Source organism: Barbus barbus (genome assembly GCF_936440315.1).
Source record: "Barbus barbus genome assembly, chromosome: 2".
Lineage (NCBI taxonomy): Eukaryota > Metazoa > Chordata > Actinopteri > Cypriniformes > Cyprinidae > Barbus > Barbus barbus.
The window spans coordinates 8732816-8753005 of NC_136730.1; the positions used below are offsets into that span (position 1 = coordinate 8732816).

Here is a 20190-nt window from a genome sequence, read left to right on the forward strand (position 1 = left end):
TAATATTTGAAAAAATATTTTATTAAATGTATTTTTAAATAGTGTTTTAAATTACTATCTTTTGCCAATGGAGAGCATTAACTCTAACCATTAACTCATTGTTTTAATAATACAATTTTAAACAGTCACAAAGCGCTCAGAACAGGACTTTTATTTTGTCAGCAGGGCGTATCGTTGTGATGCCTGCTCATCATGGCGAGCTTCACACATCGCTGCTTTTAATTCTAGGCACATTTACCATCCATCATCTTTTCTTCTTCAGCGGAGTCGACGCTCTTCCTGATTTATTTGAACTTCCTTAGCTGTACAATTTTGTTTCAAAAGCTTCGTATGTCTTTTGAAAATATACAATTGTGCATTTGTTTTCCCTGATGATATGGATTAATTTGTCGATGCCTGCAGAAATTGCCTGGACATAATTGTTCCACCTGACCATGCAGAAAACCCGGGGATAACAACACACTGCAAGGATTAGTGGAGTGTATATAGATCACTGCAATTTTATATATATCTCATATTTTTCTACCGGAATCGCTGTATTAATTTTAGCAGTTTTTTCTAAGAAGAGGACCAGGGAAGAAGGAAACGCTCAAGCAGAGGTACAGTGGACTGAATGCATGTAACCAGCTCATGTGTCATTCATGCTATCAGCGCATTTTTGCGTTACATTGAATGTGTTTCCGCATATATGCGCTGACAGACCTTTATTTCATTGAATTTACCTTAATTTTATTTCATAAATTGTTTGACAATGCTATATTATATTATATAGCGTTGTTAAATAATTGTACAAAATTGTAAAAACTTTTTAATTGTGTGTGTGTGTGTGTATAACAGTCATAAGGGTCCATTTTTGTTTTTAATTGGTATTTATACATCTGAAAGCTGAATAAACAAGCTTTCCGTTGATGTATGGTTTGTTAGGATAGGACAATATTTGGCTGAGATGCAACTATTTGAGGATCTGGAATCTGAGGGTGCAAAAAAATCAAAATATTGAGAAAATCGCCTTTAAAGTTGTCTAAATTAAGTACTTAGCAATGCATATTACTAATCAAAAATTAAGTTTTGATATATTTACAGTAGGAAATTTCCAAAATATCTTCATGGAAAAATATCTTTACTTAATATCCTATTGATTTTTGGCATAAAAGAAAAATCAATAATTTTGACCCATGCAATGTATTTTTGCTACAAATATACCCCAGCAACTTAAGACTGCTTTTGTGGTCCAGGGTCACATATGGTTATTTACATTCACTGACTTTAATGAAAGTGTGACCACTTTGACATTAAATTAGTTTTCTGCAAATTGGTTACCAAACAGATTTTCCCCCAAATAATAATAATAATTCAGTTTTAAAACAATTGCGCATTTATTTGAACAAAAGAGACTTCGATGAGACTTTAATTCTTTTCTTTTTTTATAAATTACACCATGAACATTTTATTCAGATATTAAAATCGTCATAGAAATGTGTTTTAATTCTAGTATGGTGTATTTTTTTAATAACGTATAACTCACTGACCCATATAACAGACACAATAAAGAAAATTGCAGAATTGGCAAAAGTGATGGAAATATCCCATGAAAACTCGCTCCTGGAAAGCACCTTTAGACCACAGTTCACATGTCACAGCTTTAGGATTAACAAAGTTGTAAGCTATTTATAGTGGGATGTTTACAGTTCTTTGGCATGGCTTTATTGATTCTAGATTTATCACATTAAAGACAAAAGGTTTTTAGGGATGGTTGATTTGTCTCATTAGAATGTAAATGTGTAATGGAAGGTAACCGAACATCCGACCTTAAATGGTGATGGTTTGTGGTTTCTGACTTGTTCATCTCTGCACAGTCACAGACACGTGAGAGCTGCAGCCTTCTCGAGTTTCATTGGACAAGAGGGGCTCTCACTTTTACCTCAATGCTTAAGCCTATCTGACCTAATAGCCTAGTGGTCAATAGAACTGAAAATTAGATAAAATCACGTTTTATATGATAGACCATATTATTGGCAGCAATTCTGAGATTATGACCAAAAAATAAACCAGGGTTTATATAATTAATTGGAATAATAATAAAGTATTTTACGCTCACCAAATTAAAAACAAAAACAGCATTTATTTGGAATATAAATATTTGTAACATTATAAATGTTTATACACATTTAAATATATTTATTAATGACTTTTTTAAACTTAAAACAGTGGTTGATTTTTCTATACAGTATCTTTTGCATTTTTTGCTGTTACTAATATTTTACTATTTAAATCTTGGTAAAAAGCCAATAATAGCCAACCACTGTTGGGTCACAACATGAGCATGATACGGTGAACTGCATCTTTTTTGTTGGACAATAATTATGGTATTTTTTCATAGCTGCACAGAGCATTTTAAAATAAATGTGAGTATAACATAAAGACATGATTGAAGTTTGAACATTTCCCATTGACTTCTTGATGTCATTGAATTGTGATTTGGGTTTTTGCTCTCTTATTGTTTCTATACAAATAATCATGTCTGTTTAATCATAAAGTCTGTGTTATTTTATGATCTGCTGACGATTTATTTTCTTTATATTATACTCATATAATAATATGCCATGACTGATTGGTTGAATAATGACTAACGGTATATGCCACTATTCTTCCCACAGTCATGTCCTTCAGGAGGGGAGTTGTTAGGCAGAGTAAGTTCAGGCATGTGTTTGCTCAGGCTTGGAAGGCTGAGCACTGCCTCGATGATGTCAGAGTATCGCGCGTGACCTGGGACGGTCCGCTGTGCGCTGCCAATCCCAAATTCATTGCTGTAGTCATTGAGGCCGGAGGAGGCGGAGCCTTTCTTGTGTTACCGCTCACCAAGGTTGGCATGCGTTTTCTCACAATAACAATGCCTTAAATATGCCCTAAGAATTTACAGTTGGTATTTTACATTAGTTTGTATAATCAAATTGGTTCTGCTCACATAGTTTCTGTGTCATTCACCACTAGAGCGGTCGAGTGGACCAGAACACCCCGACCGTGTGCGGTCACGCCGCTCCGGTGCTGGATGTGCAGTGGTGCCCACATGATGACAATGTTATTGCCAGTGCCTCAGAGGACTGCACTGTCAAGGTTTGCTTCTTTCCTTTAAACGAAACCTATACATCAATTACTGTCTTATGAATATTCGTTTGGTGAATATAGCATCCTTGGGGATTCAAATGGCAGTTTTAGTGTTTTAGCAGTTGGCTAAATATTGCAGTAATATTATCTAAATATTTTCAACCTTTTATATCCACCTTTTTCTTCAACGAGCCAATGGGTGAGACCTCCGGTTCATTAGCCGTTATAGATAAATAACGAGAAGAATAACAACGTACAGTAAAACTGTTTGCACTACAAACCCGTGTGTTCATAATTAAGACAATATATTAAAATGATATCGTAAGACACACAAATTTGCAATAGCAAGCAGTAAAACGAACTGTTTTGTACAACTAAAAATAGCTGGACGTGGATGAGACCGGAAGCAGACCCATCGCATTTACAAATGGCCACGCCCATTTTTACGGCAAGAAAAAGGTGGATATGACTTGAAATCATGTTTTATTTTTATTTTGGCCTAAACATCCAAACACCAAATATACTTAATGTAAAAAACAATAATAATTGTTTTTTATATATGTATATATATATATATGCTAATATAAACTGAGATACATTTTTTTTCAGGGTTCTTTAATAAAAAGTTCAAAAGAACAGCAATTATTTAAAATAGAAACCTTTTGTAAATTACTTTTCTGTCACTTTTGATCAATTTAATGCATCCCTGGTGAATAAAATAATTAATTTATTTTCTTTCCATTTTTTTAATCTTACCCAAAATGTTTAAATGGTAGTGTATCACAGTTTCCACAAAAATATTAAGCAGTCCAACTGTTTTCAACATTGATATTAATAAGAAATGTTTCTTGAGCACCTAATCAACATACTAGAATGATTTCTGAAGGATCCTTTAACACTAAAGATTAAGTTTTGTATTTAAAATGACACGCACTGTATTTTTGCATAACAGATTTGGCAGATTCCTGACGGAGGTCTGACTTCTCCCATGTCTGAAGCTGTTGTGACTCTCGAGGGCCACAGTAAAAGAGTGGGCATCCTGGCCTGGCACCCTTCTGCTCTGAATATACTGTTGACTGCAGGTAAGCTCTTCCTTTGTGTGTATATATACTTGCCAGCTCACGGTGCTTGGATTAAGTCTGTTCTGTCACACTCTATTTTTGGCGTGTGCTCTAATTCTGGTGTCTTAAATCATTTATCAAGCCCTAATTTTGGATATTAGATTGGTTTGATGGTTTCGTGCACCTTCAAAGTAAGGAAAAGACAATAGAGCTGTCAATAACATGTAAAGAAGTAACATAGATAAATCTCTGATCTAAAACTGGGCTGCTTGATGCACAGATTGATTTAAAGGTTTGTGCACGACCAGCCAAAGAAAGGTGGCTTTGGATTTGATTTGCATTGGCATGTAAATATCTGAGATGCAAATCTTAGTTCTTAAACTGGTAAGATGTTTTTCTTGCTGAACTTTTGGCCAGATTTGATCTTGTTTGCCCGTGTTCTAGGATGCGATAATGTCCTGTGTGTGTGGGATGTGGGCACCGGGGAGCTGGTGTACCAGCTGAGTGACGCCCATCCAGACCTGATATACAGCGTGAGCTGGAACCGCGAGGGCAGCGTCCTGTGCACCACTTGTAAAGACAAAGCCTTACGAGTCATTGATCCCAGGCGTGGAACAGTCCTTAAGGTCAGCCTGTTTATCTCTGTATCCTAAAGTTTCACCAGGGGTTTGAGAAGAAATGCACAGACAGATACAGTACCATTCATAAGTTTAAGGTCAGATTTTCAAAATAATTTGGAAAGAGGCCTCTCATGCTTACCAAGGCTGTATTTATTTGATCTGTTTAATAGAAATATTATTTCTATATAAAAGCACCGTCTTCTATTTTAACATATTTTAATATGTAATTGATTCCTGTGATGCAAAGCTGCATTTTCAGCATCATTACTCATCTTCATTGTCATATGATCCTTCAGAAATCATTTCAATATTTACATATTGTGTTTACTATATGAACATATTTTTATTATTTCCCATATTGTGCTAATTAATATTTTTGTGGAAACCATGATTAATTTATAGAAAGATCAAAGTAACAGCATTTGTTTGTAATAGATATCTTTTGTAGCATTCTAAATGCCTTTACTGTCACATTTAATGCATCATTGCTTAATAAACAGATTAATTTCTTTCAAAAGAGAAATCTTACTGACCCTAATCTGCTGTAGGAACAGCAGATTTTAATATGGTAGTTTGAATATCCCAGGCCAAGATGATACAGGTGTACAATGTAAGCAAACATGGACATTAAGTCAAGATGGCGCCGCTGGGTTCGGACGCCGTCCAGGCCGCTCCGCTTATATTTTGCTTTAATTTACTTTTTTACTTACTTTTACTTTCTCTTTTTACACATTTCACGTCGGCACTGATCACCTATAACATAGAAACACTTTTGGACATTGGAAACCGCTACACTAACCTGTTCCAGGACACTTTATCCAAGAATCCATCGTGGCCTCTGGAGATTATTCGGAACGCAGAGACGAACAATAACCCCCCCAGGCGACGGATCAAGAAACACCGCGGGAAACGCGCTGGGATTCGAGACAGACTCAGGAAAAGGGCTCACAGTCCTCCTCTTCCGAGCATTCTCCTCGCTAATGTCCAATCCTTGTAGAATAAGATGGACGATCTTAGAGCCAGGATTAGTTTCCAACGGGACATAAGGGACTGTAATATCCTTTGTTTGTCAGAAACATGGCTCTCGTCCTCTGTCCCGGACACCGCTGTAATGCTGAGTGATAAGTTTTTCGGATGGACAGAACAGCAGAGGTCGGTAAATCCAGGGGTGGAGGAGTGTGTTTCATCATTAACAACATGATTAACATCCTGAAGCTGCCTTTATCATCGCGGGAGACTTTAACAAAGCCAACCTCAGGCAGGTCATGCCGAACTTTTATCAACATGTATCCTGTCCAACTAGAAGACCAAATACACTGGATCATTGCTACACTCAGTTCAAGAATGCCTACAAAGCCCGCTCACTACCGGCTTTTTGCAAATCGGACCATGCCGCCATTTTCCTCACACCGGAATATAAACAAAGGCTCGTTCAGGATCCCCCGGTGCAGAGAGTAGTGACGCGCTGGTCCTCCCACTCAGAGGCTATGTTTCAGGCGGCTCTTGATGACGTCGACTGGAACATGTTCCGGGCGAGTTCTTCTGACGTCAGCGAGTTCACGGATGTAGCATTAAGCTTTGTAAACACGCTAACTGACCAAGCTACAGAAACAGTAACGATAAGGCCATTCTCCAACCAGAAACCGTGGGTGGACAGAACAATCCGTGCAGCGGTTAACACACGCACTGCCGCTTGCAATGAAGCTCTTCTGACCGGGAATATGAGCGAGTACAAAGCATCGTGCTATGCTCTCCGACGCTCAGTAAGAGCCGCCAAACACGGATACAGAGAGAGAATTGAGTCTCATTTCCAGCTCAATGACTCTCGACGTATGTGGCAGGGACTGAGGACCATCTGTGCCTTCGGAAACAAATCCTCCGTGGAGGTGAGAGCAGATCCGTTGCTGGCCGGCGAGTTAAACATCTTCTACGGCCGCTTCGATTGCTACGGCGGCGGCGCGACTCTGCCGTCCAGCGCGTCAGGAAGCAGCAGGCAGAGCAGCGATGATCCTGTAATCACCGTGTCGGAGGATGAGGTTCGGAGGGCGCTAAAGAAAGTGAACGTCAGGAAAAGCAGCCGGACCTGATGGGATAACCGGCCGTGTTCTGAGGTCCTGCGCCGATCAGCTCGCTGGTTTGCTCACTTCTATCTTTAATGAGTTCCTTGCTACCTCCGTGGTTCCCACCTCATTCAAAAAATCCATCATTATCCCTGTGCCTAAGAACAATAAACCCTCTTGCCTGAATGACTATCGCCCAGTTGCCCTCACATCTATAGTCATGAAGGTATTTGAAAGACTTGTAAAGAGCCACATTTGCTCCTCCATACCTGATACTTTGGACCCTCTTCAGTTTGCCTATCGCCCAAACAGATCCACGGACGATGCCATCTCTCACGTCCTCCACTCTTCCCTCACACACTTGGACAGCAACAATGGGAATTATGTAAGGCTGCTATTCATTGACTATAGCTCAGCTTTCAACACTATAGTCCCCATCAAGCTGGCATCTAAACTCACAGACCTCGGCCTAAACTCCTCACTCTGTGACTGGATTCAAGACTTCCTCACCGGCAGACCTCAAGTGGTGAAAGTTGGCCAGTTCACCTCAAACTCCGTCACCCTCAACGTAGGAGCCCCACAGGGCTGTGTCCTGAGTCCCCTGCTCTACTCTCTCTACACGCATGACTGCGTGTCCTCTCACAGCTCCACATCTATCATCAAATTTGCTGATGATACTGTGGTTCTGGGCCTCATCTCCAACAATGATGAGACCGCATACTTGGATGAGGTAGAGAGACTCACATCATGGTGCCAGGACAACTGTCTCTCTCTGAATGTGAGCAAAACTAAAGAGCTGATCATGGACTTTAGGAAGAGACCGCAGCAGCCCTACACTCCTCTTATGATCAGTGGGACCCCTGTGGAGAGGGTGAGTAGCTTTAAGTACCTCAGTGTAAACATCTCAGAGAACCTGACTTGGACTACACGCATCCAAACACAGGTTAAGAAAGCCAGGCAAAGACTGTACCATCTGCGACAGCTGAAGAAATTCAGGGTCTCACCAGCAATCCTGAAAACTTTCTATTCAGGGACCATAGAAAGTGTATTGACTCAGTGCATCTCAGTGTGGTATGGAAACAGCTCCAATCAGGACTGCAAAGCACTACAGAGAGTTGTGGGCTTAGCTGAGCGCATCTCAGGGTCTGCTCTCCCCTCTCTGCAGGACATCTACCTCAAACGCTGCGAAAATAGAGCTGTCAAAATCTTCAAGGTCTCTAATCACCCTGGTAACCGTCTATTCACTTTGCTTCCATCTGGTAAGCGCTTCCGTAGCCTGATGGCAAAAACTGAGAGACTTAGGAGGAGCTTCTTCCCCCAGGCCATCAGGCTCCTAAACTCTTAACTCTGTGTCATAACATCACTTTTATATCCATGTAAATATCACCATATCAATAAGCTATTCAGAATTTTTCTCTACCTCATATTGCTGCTATTTAAATACCCTGTACAACTTTTTTGCACTTTCTTTTACACATTCCTCTTTATTACTATTTAAGTCAACAACATACTGACCTGCATTTATATTTATATTTTTTATCTTTTATTTTATTTTATTATTTTATTTTTTCTACTTATAATTGCACTGTCCTTGGAGCGGACCTGACTTACATTTCACTGCTGGTTATACTCTGTATAATTGTGTATGTGACAAATAAAAATCTTGAATCTTGAAAAGTGCACCTGAGGACTAATAGGATTATTCTAAGAATGTTTAGTGTTTTTGCACACATATGTAATTTTTGTTTGACAATGTCACACCCAGGTGCGGGAGAAGGCTCATGAGGGCACCAGGCCGATGAGGGCCGTGTTTCTGGCTGATGGGAAAATCCTGACAACTGGCTTCAGTCGCATGAGCGAGAGACAGCTCGCCCTCTGGGACACGGTAAGAGCGTTTTGTAGAGGAGAATAGCTGGTCCAATTTTGTTTTGTGTATTTGTGTATTTTATTCTATTTTAATTGTACTTCCTTCAATTAAAAAAGGAATTTGAACTCCAATTTGCATTCAATTTAAATTCCACTTAGCAGAACACTCTAGAAACCATCTGAGCAATCATGCCCTAGCCTCCACTGTTGGAACCACCCAGAATATTATAGTAATGCCCAAACTCATCCAGAACACCCGAGCAACAAGCTTAGCAACCACTTGCAATGGCCGAACTACTACCACTGAGCAATTGCCAGCCACTCAGAAAACTTAAGCAATGGCTTGGTAATGCAAGTGCAAGGCACATGTAACCTTCAGACTTCAAATTACTATTCAAATTGCTTTAACTTCAGAAGACCCAAGTGACCTTAAAATGTCAAGACTTTTTCAAAGGGGTCATATGATGCTATTTTAATGTTCAAGAAACACATTATTTTTCAAATACTGTACATTATTGTAGTTCCTCTATGTCTCTTTCTACAAAGCTCCTCCTTCCAACAAGCGCAGTCTGCTCTGATTGGCCAGCTGACCCAGTGCATTGTGATTGGCCGAACACCACAAGCAGGTGTCGGAAATGTAACGCCCCTTACCATAATCACGAGTTTCAGCTTTCAAGTTAGTTTTACCAGTTCAAGCCTGAAAGGGGAACAGAGTTGTGTGACAGACACCGTAATGATGCTCGTATGTATTTGCAGTACACAAGCCGTGGTTAAAGGTGCACTGTGTAATATTTAGGATGATCTATAGACAGAAATGCAATATAATATACATAACTACTTTTTCAGAGGAGTATAAAGACCTTACATAATGAACCGTTATGTTTTTATTACCTTAGAATGAGCAATTTATATCTACATACACCGCGGGTCCCCTTGCATGGAAGTCGCCGCCATGTTTCTACAGTAGCCCTTAACGGACAAACTTGTAGCCCCTGCTCTACAGAGCACGTTTCATCACTATGTTGTTCTTGCAAAAAAACACTGACACAATGATGAACAAGTTACAGTAATATTCGCAATGACTTCAGTTTATTGAATAATTAAGTAAATATAATTCCTTAATTTACCTTTGTAAAGAAACCTCATTGCTCTCTGCAGTCTCAGACGACGGCATCTTAGCCCTGTATCGGCCACCGTAGCAAGTAGGGCTCGCTACAGCCTGCGGTGGACATCGATGTCAAAACGTTACATCAGAACCACGCCCTATCATATACGTCACTTATTGTGATTCCCCGTACCGGGGAAACCCGGCTTATGTCGAAGCAATTTACAGCCATTTTGGGGATCTAAATAAAATTATATGTTGCGTTTCGTTTTACTAATATACATTTTCTTATTTCTTTAAAGGATGTCTAGGCTAAAATGGCACAATTTAAATCTAATATATTTAATATGACTAATGTACGGAGCTGATTTCGTCATCACAACAGCCTGTAAAACACTTGTATTGGTTGATTAAATTAGGCTAATTGTAATACCAATAATTGTAATAATTACCAACACAGCAAACTTCTTTTTAGCGGTTTGCAAATAATTCGACCTATCTTCTTATCGATGCTTTTTCCTGTTTCAAAATTATAAGTATGTGACGTATTTGGACACGGGCGTGGCTTGTGACATCACACTTGGATGTGGGCGGGGTTGGATGTCCACCGCAGGCTGCAGCGAGACGCTCCTCAGGGACTGAGCCGTTGGATGCAATTTGCAACCTCAACCGCTAGATCCCGCTAAAATCTACACACTGCACCTTAAAGACTGTTTCTGACGGGCTGTACACTCCGCTGTGATGTGACCCTGTTCCCCTCTCTCACACACACACACACAACGTGTTATATGCAAAACTCTGCATTTGAACAGTCAATAGCAAATACTTGAACTAATAACAAAACATACTTACAGTCGCTGATTCAGAAGCGCCAGATTGTCATAGCAAAGTCAGAATTTAATTTTTTTTTTTAAATAGCCTTCGTGCGCAGCCAGCCTTGTACTCTCCTAGGTTCACAAAACTGTCTTCTATAAAATGCGTTGCACAAATTCAAACATTTGGGTTGTGCTGTTCTGTTGTAAACAAATCTTAACCAGTGATTCCTAATTGCATCTACTTTCTGAAGGCCAAATAAAGTGCTTTTGCTTTCGCCTAGAAACACACAGTGTCTCCCTGACACGGCTGCATCAACACTACCGCGGTTACTGAAACCACGTTTCTTTGCGTGAACATTTGGGCTGCATTACGTAAATATTTCCACATCGTGACGTAGACTTGTGGGGGCATGTTTGAATGAGCCTTTTTAGGGGGCCGTGGACGAGTCTTAACTTTTATAAAGAATATCTCTTTGGGTTTGAGACCACAGTTGCCAAGTCCGCGTATTATACGCGACTTTGGGCTTCTTTTTTTGTAAAGTTGCGGGGAAAAATCCCTGGTCGTGGGTTGCGTTTTTTTGGGCTTATTTTAAAAAATATGGTTGTTTGTTAGGGAAATCTGACAAGCAACTTTGTTTCTTTATTTATGTTCGCCATATTCTCCAATGCATTGATTGACACTCTGTCTGCTCGCAGTTAATAGCCAACCAGTGCAATAATATAAGTGCCGTAGCGTAATTTGCCATATGTCCCGCCCCCTCATTGGAGAAAAATCGCATTCAAAAAGAAGGCGCATGACGCTGAAATCCAAGTGATGATAGAAGTAGATGTAGAGGAGTGGGATGACTTTCTTTTAGCCTCATTTTTATAATGTTTTTATACTGTATTAATTATCACGGGCTGTAATAAAAAACAAGTAGTCATATCCTAATACTGAGTAAATCCATTTGGTTCGAATAGCCTGGTGTGGCAAAATGTATTTCTTTTTTTAACATTTAAACTTAGACCACATTATTAGATTACCTTTTGACTTCATGAATACACATAAATGACAATTTTATCATTTTTTTTATAATCTTTTTAATAATATTATATAACATTTTCTTTTTAAATATAATATTATAATTTATTATTTTATATATATTTTTTTCTATAATATTTATGTGGCATTTAGTTTTTTTATGTCATTTATTTGATATAGTTATGTATATGTTTTTGACCTCAAAATAAAGCACTTTCCCTCTGTACATGGCTGTGGGGACGAGCAGTTTTGTGGTGCTTGGAATTCTTTATAATTAATTAAAAACAAACATTGCCACATTGATGGCTCAAGAAGGTGCAATTGTTCAAATAACACATTGTTTCATTTTAAAATGTATATAAAAAAATGTAACCAAGTGTTTTGCAAGTGTAATATTTCTGTAAAGGCTAGGGACAGAAAAATGGACATTTCCATAGAATGACCCCTATATATTTTAAGCTATACATATGTGGCTATGTTACAGCTCCCCTTTGAAGCTCTTATGCTTTTCTCCTTTTCCATCTCTCCAATCCTATTCTGCTCACAGGTGATTTGGAGATGAGTTTTGTTCCCACTTGTTGTTGCAGTATTTTTGTAAAATAGCTTCTGTTTTTGCTTTTCAGATAAAAGAGTGGTTTCAGTGTAATATGTTGCAGCCTCATTTATTGGTAATAAATAATTGATAATAAATAATATTGATGATAATAAATCATCAAAAAAAATTATTGGGCTTGTTTTTGAAGCTGCGGTTGCTTATTTGTCTCGCGAGAGTTGGCAACTGTGTTTGAGACTTTAGTCTTTGCAACTTCAGGGATCTCATCTATGCACGAACAGCTTGTAACACTCCAAAGAGAAAGGAAAATGTGAAATCGCATCATATGACCCCTTTCAGCTTTCAGGCAAAGTTCTGTCAAGTCAACATTCAGTGTGTCTTGACAAGCTTGCATTTTCTAGTTTTTATTTTGTGGAGAATCAGCCAATAAATCAGATGAGCTTTCTGAAATATTAGTTGCTGCCTGTCTGGTTCAGTTATTGAGCATGAAATAGTACCATAACCTAGTGTATATATGACTGTCTTTTTATTTCAGAGGGATCTTTCTGAACCAATGGTTACTCAGGAAATGGACACCAGTAACGGAGTTCTGCTTCCATTCTATGACCCAGACACCAACATGGTTTACTTGTGCGGCAAGGTAGGATTACCCAGCTTTACCCGATCACCTTTAACTGCTGCACAACAGGTTCCTCCAGCAGCTCTAACAGAGATATAAACTTACACAGAAACATGCTGTTTACAGAAAACGCGTCTTGCACAATCACCGCCTGAGGTAGTTTTCCTTATTTACACACAGCAAGCATAAACGCTCTACCAAAGGTTTGGAGTCAGTAAGATGTTTGTTAAAGATCTTCTAAAAAATAAGTCTCTTGTGTTCACCGAGACTGCGTTTATTTGATACTGTAATATATTGTATTATTTCAAATGAATTTTTAGCAACCATTATTCCAGTCTTCAGTATCACACGATCCTTCAGAAATCATTCAGGATCCTGCTGCATAATATTTTTGTGGAAACTGTGTGCCATTTTTCCAGGATTCATTGATTAATAACAAAAGAACAGCATTTATTTGAATTTGACATTTTTTGTAACAATATAATTGTCTTTACGGTCACTTTTGAACAATTTAATCCATCCTTAATGGACCCAAATTTTGAACAGGCTTGTAAGAGATGTTGAATATGTAAGAATGAAGTGGTGGTAAATAGCACAGTGATGGTATCAGATGTAAATACCGTGGTACTTCGATGTGCCACCATGGTACTTATTTCTCAAAGGCATGTTTAACAAAAGTACAACTTGGTAACTGATTAAATCCAGTGGTGACTGTGTTGTCTCTCTCTCACACACAGGGGGATTGTACTATTCGTTACTTTGAGGTGACAGATGAGTCACCGTATGTTCATTTCCTGAGTCTGTACAGCAGTAAGGAGCCGCAGAGAGGTGCTGGTTTCCTAAGCAAACGAGGAGTAGATGTCAACAAGTGTGAAATAGCAAGGTGTGAACTGAACTACAGTGGTACTTTAGGATGTAATCATAATCGTATTTATCATTGTTCGATTTTGATGCTTTCCATTTAATCCCATTTGGAGGTGAATTTGATTGCATTTCATTTGTCTTAATGAATGCCCTGAAAACATGTGAGTGGCAACTCCATCTTCAGTCTTTTGCTTAGTGCAAATGTTGTTTGTTCTGTTTGACAGGTTATTTGGCCAGAATGTTTGACTAAGAAATATAAAACTGAGCAAATGGGAAGATAAAGAATAGTTCACAAAAAAAAAAGAAAAAATGAAAATGTTTTCTCACCCGCATGTGATTCCATTCTTTCTTCCACGGAACACACCAAAAAAAAGGAAGAATTGTATGCAACATTCATACAATATTACTATTTAAAAGTAGTTTTTAATACGATTTTTTTATTGTTTACTGTTGAACTGGTGCTCAATAATAATTTATTATTCATAATATAATATATTATTATTATTATTAATGTTAAGTTCAAAAGAACAGCATCTATTTTAAATAAAAATAGAAATGACATTTTAAATGTCTTTTACTGTTACTTTTTGATCAAATGAATGCATGCTTGCTGAATAAAAATATAAATTTCTTTCAAAAGAAAAAAGAAAAATCTTAAAGAACCCACGCTTGTGAACATTAGTGTATACTTCATGCAAACATTCTCTTCCATAAAACATAGTAAAATATATAGCAATATTATAACAAGAGTGTTTTACTTACCCCACTGCAAGATAATTTTACTCGTTTTAAGCAAAATGCACATCGTTTGGTTTTTTTCCCCTGGAAACGACTAAATATCTTAAGTCATTTTGCTTATCTTGATTTAAGAATTTTTAGATATTTTGACTTGAAACGACAGAAATACTAAGTAAGATGAGCTATTTTCGAGCTTCAAAAATGAACCATAAACGTAGTTTATTCCACTCATGCAATATAATTCCAGATGTTTTGACGCTGTACGCTACAGTAGCTTTATGTGTGTAACGAACTGAAATAATCGTTATTCGCTAAAAATCTTTCTCTTTCATTTTTTATTGTTGAGCAAGAAGTCCTCATTAGTTCACACCTGCACTGATTCTTAAATGGCATCTCTCAAGTGCTTGCATTTATCTCTGTTATTCTTCATTTTATTCCTTCAGGTTCTACAAACTGCACGAGAGGAAGGTTGAGCCCATATCTATGACTGTGCCGCGGAAGGTAAGTTCAGTCTGCATGAGAGAGCAGAGAACGACCACTCATTCAGTTCTGAATTTTGTGTGTTAAGCGAGTCCGAAAGGAAAGTTACTAAGTAACATCTGATTACTAATTGTTCCGTCATTCCATTTCGGCATCTACAAGACCTTTGGTTCTGATAGAACAGTTGAATTTCTGTTTGAAATGCTGAGACAGGAAGTTCACTGAAAATGACCATACTCTAAATACTCTCTTACTTGTGTCTCCCCATGTTGTAAGGCAGCTATCGGCCATATTGACTCCAATTCTTTCCAAAAAATGTGTTCAAATGCTGAGGATATGCTCATGTTGACTCAAGTTGACATATTGAGGAATGACATCATCTGTTTGAAAACAAAAGAATGAATGGACAGACCCAAATATGCTGGCTGAAATTTGATAATACCATTTTTAAGTGTAAAGTATGTTTAATATTTATGTCACTCATCATGGAAATTTACAGATGCTGTCACATATTCATTGCCACTGAAAATGAATTTGCTCAGTTTGTAAAAATAAACAAAAGTCATACTTCCCTCACGTCAATTCTCTCAAAAATGAAAATTCTGTCATCATTTACTCATAAGAGAAAAAGTCATACGGCTTTGGAAGTGACATGAGGATGAGAAAATGATGACACAACTTCCATTTTTGGGTTATCTGAAAGACAAAACAGAAATAAAATGGGAAACTTGCATGAATTTACTATAATTAGAATATTGCAGGTATTTTTTGTATTCTGGGTAATGCCGCATTGCTGTATTTTTGGAGTCTTTGTGAAAGAGGAAGTAAGAAAATATTTTCAGCTGTCCCTTGGCAAACTACTCATTGGCCATATAAACTTCAGTCAGGGAAGCACCATATTTAAGTTTTGACAGGAATTAAATCGAGACTGTGAGGGACAGAAGCACAGTGCGCTCAGTGTTGTTTAACAACATAGCGATTGTTCAGCTGATGAAACGTCTTTATAAAAAAACTTAAGTAAACAAAAACTCTGTAAAACAGTTTTGAAAGGTTTTAGTTTAGAGAAAATGACACATTCTAGGACTTTTATACAGTGCGTGCCACTGTAAGCCTGTCCCTCACAGCCTTGTTTTCATCCGTGTTAAATTCAATATGGCGTCTAACCTGATTAAGGTCTATTTACCAAACTGTCTATATTGAGTATTTTTTTTTCTCCTCCCACAATCAGTCCGACCTGTTTCAAGGGGATCTGTACCCGGATACGGCAGGATTAGAACCCGCTCTACTGGCAGAAGATTGGATAGCAGGAAAGGCCGCTCCTCCAACCCTTGTTTCCCTGAGCGGAGGCTACACGGCCCCTCCATCCAAATGTGGCACGCTCCGGGGTCGCCCCAAAATGCTCTCTCAGACCGACACTAGTCCCACCAGCACCACTGCACCAGCAAACCCTATGGCAGTTGAGATGGAGAGCGAGGGATTGGACCACGGTCAAGGAAGAAGGGATGTAGATGGAGGCATAGAGAGAGTAAAGAAAGAGGTGAATGACAAGTTTAGACATATATTTTATAACACATATATAGATTATAGATATACATGTTAAATTATATTAAAATAGAATAGAACTGTTTTTATGGTTGTGGGTATGTTATGTATGTAAATGTACACACTACCATGAAAACAATAATTTTCTGAAATATTTCTGTTTTAATATATTTTAAAATGTAATTAATTTCTGTGATGGCAAAGCTGTCTTTCCTGTTACTGTTTACGGTTGTATAGAAGGCCATTTCTGCCATGAAAAAAAAAAAGGTAACTGTGAGCTATCTCACAATTCAGAGGAAAAAGCCAGAATCACGAGATATAAACTCAAAATTCTCAGTTCTGAGTTTACATCTCACAGTTCTAAATTAAAAAAACAAATCTCACATTTGTTTTTTTGTTTCCGCCACAGAATGTAAAATAAAAAGGGTAATTGCGACTTTTTATCTCACTCTTCTGACATTGCTTCTCAGAATTGCACGTTTATATTCCCAATTCCAAGTTATAAACGTCCAATTGCGATTTGACTTATCTCTTTTTTTCAGAATTGTGTGTTTATATCTTGTAATTCTGAGTTCATGTTATAGTTCTAAAAAAGTAAGAATTGTAAGAAAAAAGCTAGAATTGTGAGCTAAAAGGTTGAAAATACTTATTACTTATTTTGTGGTAGAAATGGGCTTTACGTATAGTCCACAAGAGAAAATAATAGTTGAATATATAAAAATGACCCCGTTCAAAAGTTTGCATACGCTTGATTCATAATACTGTGTTTTTTGTTTTGTTTTTTTGTATTTTAGTGATAGTTGTTCATGAGTCCCTTGTTTGTCCTGAATGGTTAAACTGCCTGCTGTTCTTCAGAAAAATCCTTCAGGTCCCACAAATTCTTTGGTTTTCCAGCTTGACTGTATGATTTTTCTTTCTGGAGCATCAGTGAGCGTTTGAACCTTCTGTAATGGTTGCATATGAGTCCCTCAGTTGTCCTCAGTGTGAAAAGATGGATCTTAAAGCCATACAGTCAATTTTGGAAAGGGTTGAAATACAAAAATGCTGGAAAACCAAAGAATTTGTGGGACCTGAAGGATTTTTCTGAAGAACAGCAGACAGTGTAATTGTTCAGGACAAACAAGGGACTCATGAACAAATATCACTAAACAAAAAAATCACAGCTGTGGATCATTCAGGTAACAACACAGTATTAAGAATCAAGTGTATGAAAACTTTTGAACGGGGTCATTTTTATAAATTCAGCTATTATTTTCTCTTGTGGACTATATGTAAACATCTTTTATGTGAAATATCTCATTCAGGTCAGTACTAGATAAACACTAACACGCATTTTGTATGATCCCTCTTATTTTGGTAAAATAATCAACATTTTGCAGATTATGCAAGGTGTATGTAAACTTTCGACTTCAACTGTATATATATATATATATATATATATATATATGTGTGTTAATTTTTATGCCTAAATGTTAAAGCCCAAATGTCTGTCTTTCTTGCACAGGAGGACCAACTCTCTGATATCCTTACAGAGATTCGGGCGTTGCGTGCTCTAGTTCTGGCTCAGGGTCACAGGATCGATGTCCTGGAAAGGCAGCTCGCTCGTATTGAGGATGGAGAAGTGTGAAGGAACCTACAAACATATCACAACACACAGCCTTACCCAGATTCAGAAAGCTTCACTGAAGGGTTATGGGAAATGTAGTTCCATTAATGTGGCGCAGAGATACAAAGACATAATTGAGCTTTGAGCTTTATCGGTACACTTTGGGTTTAAATGCATATTAATAATACTGATATTAATATCCTAAATGCTGCTCATTTTGTGCTTTTAATAGGGCTGTTACATCAGATACTTACTACTGCTACTACAGACTTTGAAGTCTAAATTTGATTCGGTCAATATTTGCATAAACACGCAAGCTTTAATTTAAAAGCAGATTTGATGATCTCTTGTAGCCTCAGCATTTATAAATGCTTCTGCTTAATGAAAGTACTTTGAATCTTGAAACCTTCAGGAAATGTAATAATCCAACATGCTGAATTGATTGCTTTCTTTCACTAAAGTTCGATGGTGCTTTTCAGCATACATACTTTGACCAGCACTGTTCTTGGGTTTAGCTGCCCTCTCTTCCATTTGTATGTCTTAACACACGTAGCATTGATTTTGGACGTTGTTAGAGTTTAATATGTGAATATGTGAGTAGCATGTGATAGAAACTGTACTTGGCGTTGAAGGAATTTGTGAGATTTCAATATAATGAAGAAACTTTAGAGCAAGTGTTTCTGAAATGAAATGCAGGTCTTATAGGAAATAAATATGCAGGTCACGTTTCACCCCAAAGGGAAAAGTATAATCATTTTTATTTGACATTTTCACCATTGATTTAAGTACATTATGGATATTGTAATTATAATTTTGTTAATTCATGTTTTTCAGAATTAATCGATTTACTGTAAAAAAAAATTTTTTTTTACATTTAAACCAGAGTAAATTTAAGGCAGTACAACAAACACTACTATGATACATTAATGAGTTTTACAATATGGTAATCTAAAATATGCCTTATTGTCATGAAAATGCAAAAATCAAGATTTTCTTTTTTTTAAACCATAATTATCATTATATATCATTCCTTTGATTTGGTGTGACCTGGACGTGTTCTTGGCAGGTTTGTTGAGATTCATTCTGTACCTCTCGATGAATAATTGTGCTTCATTCCTGTTTGATTGAATCTGAAAAATACTAGTAGAATGATGTGATATTGTTAGGTTTAGATGGTGTTGTTTTTGTATTTGTTTGATTTTTAGTCTTTAATCATGGGCACTACAATCAGGGATGACTCAAACCGAGGGTCGACTCATCCTCCTCTGTGAATGATTTTGTTTAAGTCTAGCTTTATCAGCTGTATATGTTGTAAATTATCTAAGTATCCATTTACTTAAAACTTAAGTGCTAACTGAATCTGTTCTTTTTAATAAACGACATTCACCCATTTCTATTGTGTATATAAGTTGGTTTTATTATTCATCGCATTAACAAGCACTTGCAAAATTTACCATCAGGCATGTGGTTGAGGTAAAAAAAAAGTGTTTAGTGCTAATTTTAGAAGCGAAAAGGTACTACCTTTGTGCTAGACGGGGATCTCTACTGTAAGTGTGCACATTTCCTGGCTAATTTGGAAACTAAGTAGTAGTTAAGGTTGATCTCAATTCTAAAACCAAAATGGCATGTGCAGTGATGTTAAAAACTGGTTTGAGGAATAGGCTACTACTTGACCAGCTGTGATTGAGAAAAAAATTTTTTCTCAAACTCAACTCCACGGCCCTTCTCACATATAACTGTAACTTGAGTTGAGAGCATGCCCAAATGGTATTTTAAGAACATGGTTAATATCAAAGATTATGGCACGATTGCAGCTTCGGTGGTCTTGTGTAACAAACACAGGCATAGTCTGTATCAAGGCTTTTGTTATATTGCACATTGCTTCTCTGCACTGCACAAGCAGTGAGCCATTCTCATTTTCATGGTTCATAGCATCTTTAAACTCAACATTTACAACAGGATGTGGTCTGAGAGAAACTTGTGCTTCATCACACAATCTCTAGCTAAAGGAAACTATGTTCCACTCAACTCTTCCTGTGCGGACTCCGTGTACCAGATATTTTTGCACATGCTTTCTTTTGAAATATTTAATAATAAACTGCGGTAACAAGTTTTCTAGATAAAATGATAATTCG

At 37.4% G+C, this 20190-nt stretch overlaps 1 protein-coding gene across 1 annotated transcript; it reads left to right on the forward strand.

Moving 5' to 3' along the window:
* Positions 1-157: 157 nt before the first annotated feature.
* Positions 158-19447, forward strand: coro1b (coronin, actin binding protein, 1B). The gene is made up of 11 exons (XM_079445719.1): positions 158-599; positions 2658-2863; positions 2992-3114; positions 4058-4187; positions 4611-4792; positions 8612-8731; positions 12742-12846; positions 13563-13708; positions 14871-14928; positions 16136-16444; positions 17954-19447. The coding sequence occupies exons 2-11, from the start codon at positions 2660-2662 to the stop codon at positions 18074-18076; spliced, it is 1500 nt and encodes a 499-aa protein (XP_079301845.1). The 5' UTR covers positions 158-599; positions 2658-2659; the 3' UTR covers positions 18077-19447.
* Positions 19448-20190: the final 743 nt, after the last annotated feature.

Coding starts and splice junctions, on each gene's coding strand:
- coro1b (XM_079445719.1), top strand. CDS start 2,660: ATGTCCTTCAGGAGGGGAGTTGTTAGGCAGAGTAAGTTCAGGCATGTG. Junction 4,188..4,610: donor GAATATACTGTTGACTGCAG/GTAAGCTCTTCC, acceptor CCCGTGTTCTAG/GATGCGATAATGTCCTGTGT. Junction 8,732..12,741: donor AGCTCGCCCTCTGGGACACG/GTAAGAGCGTTT, acceptor TTTTTATTTCAG/AGGGATCTTTCTGAACCAAT.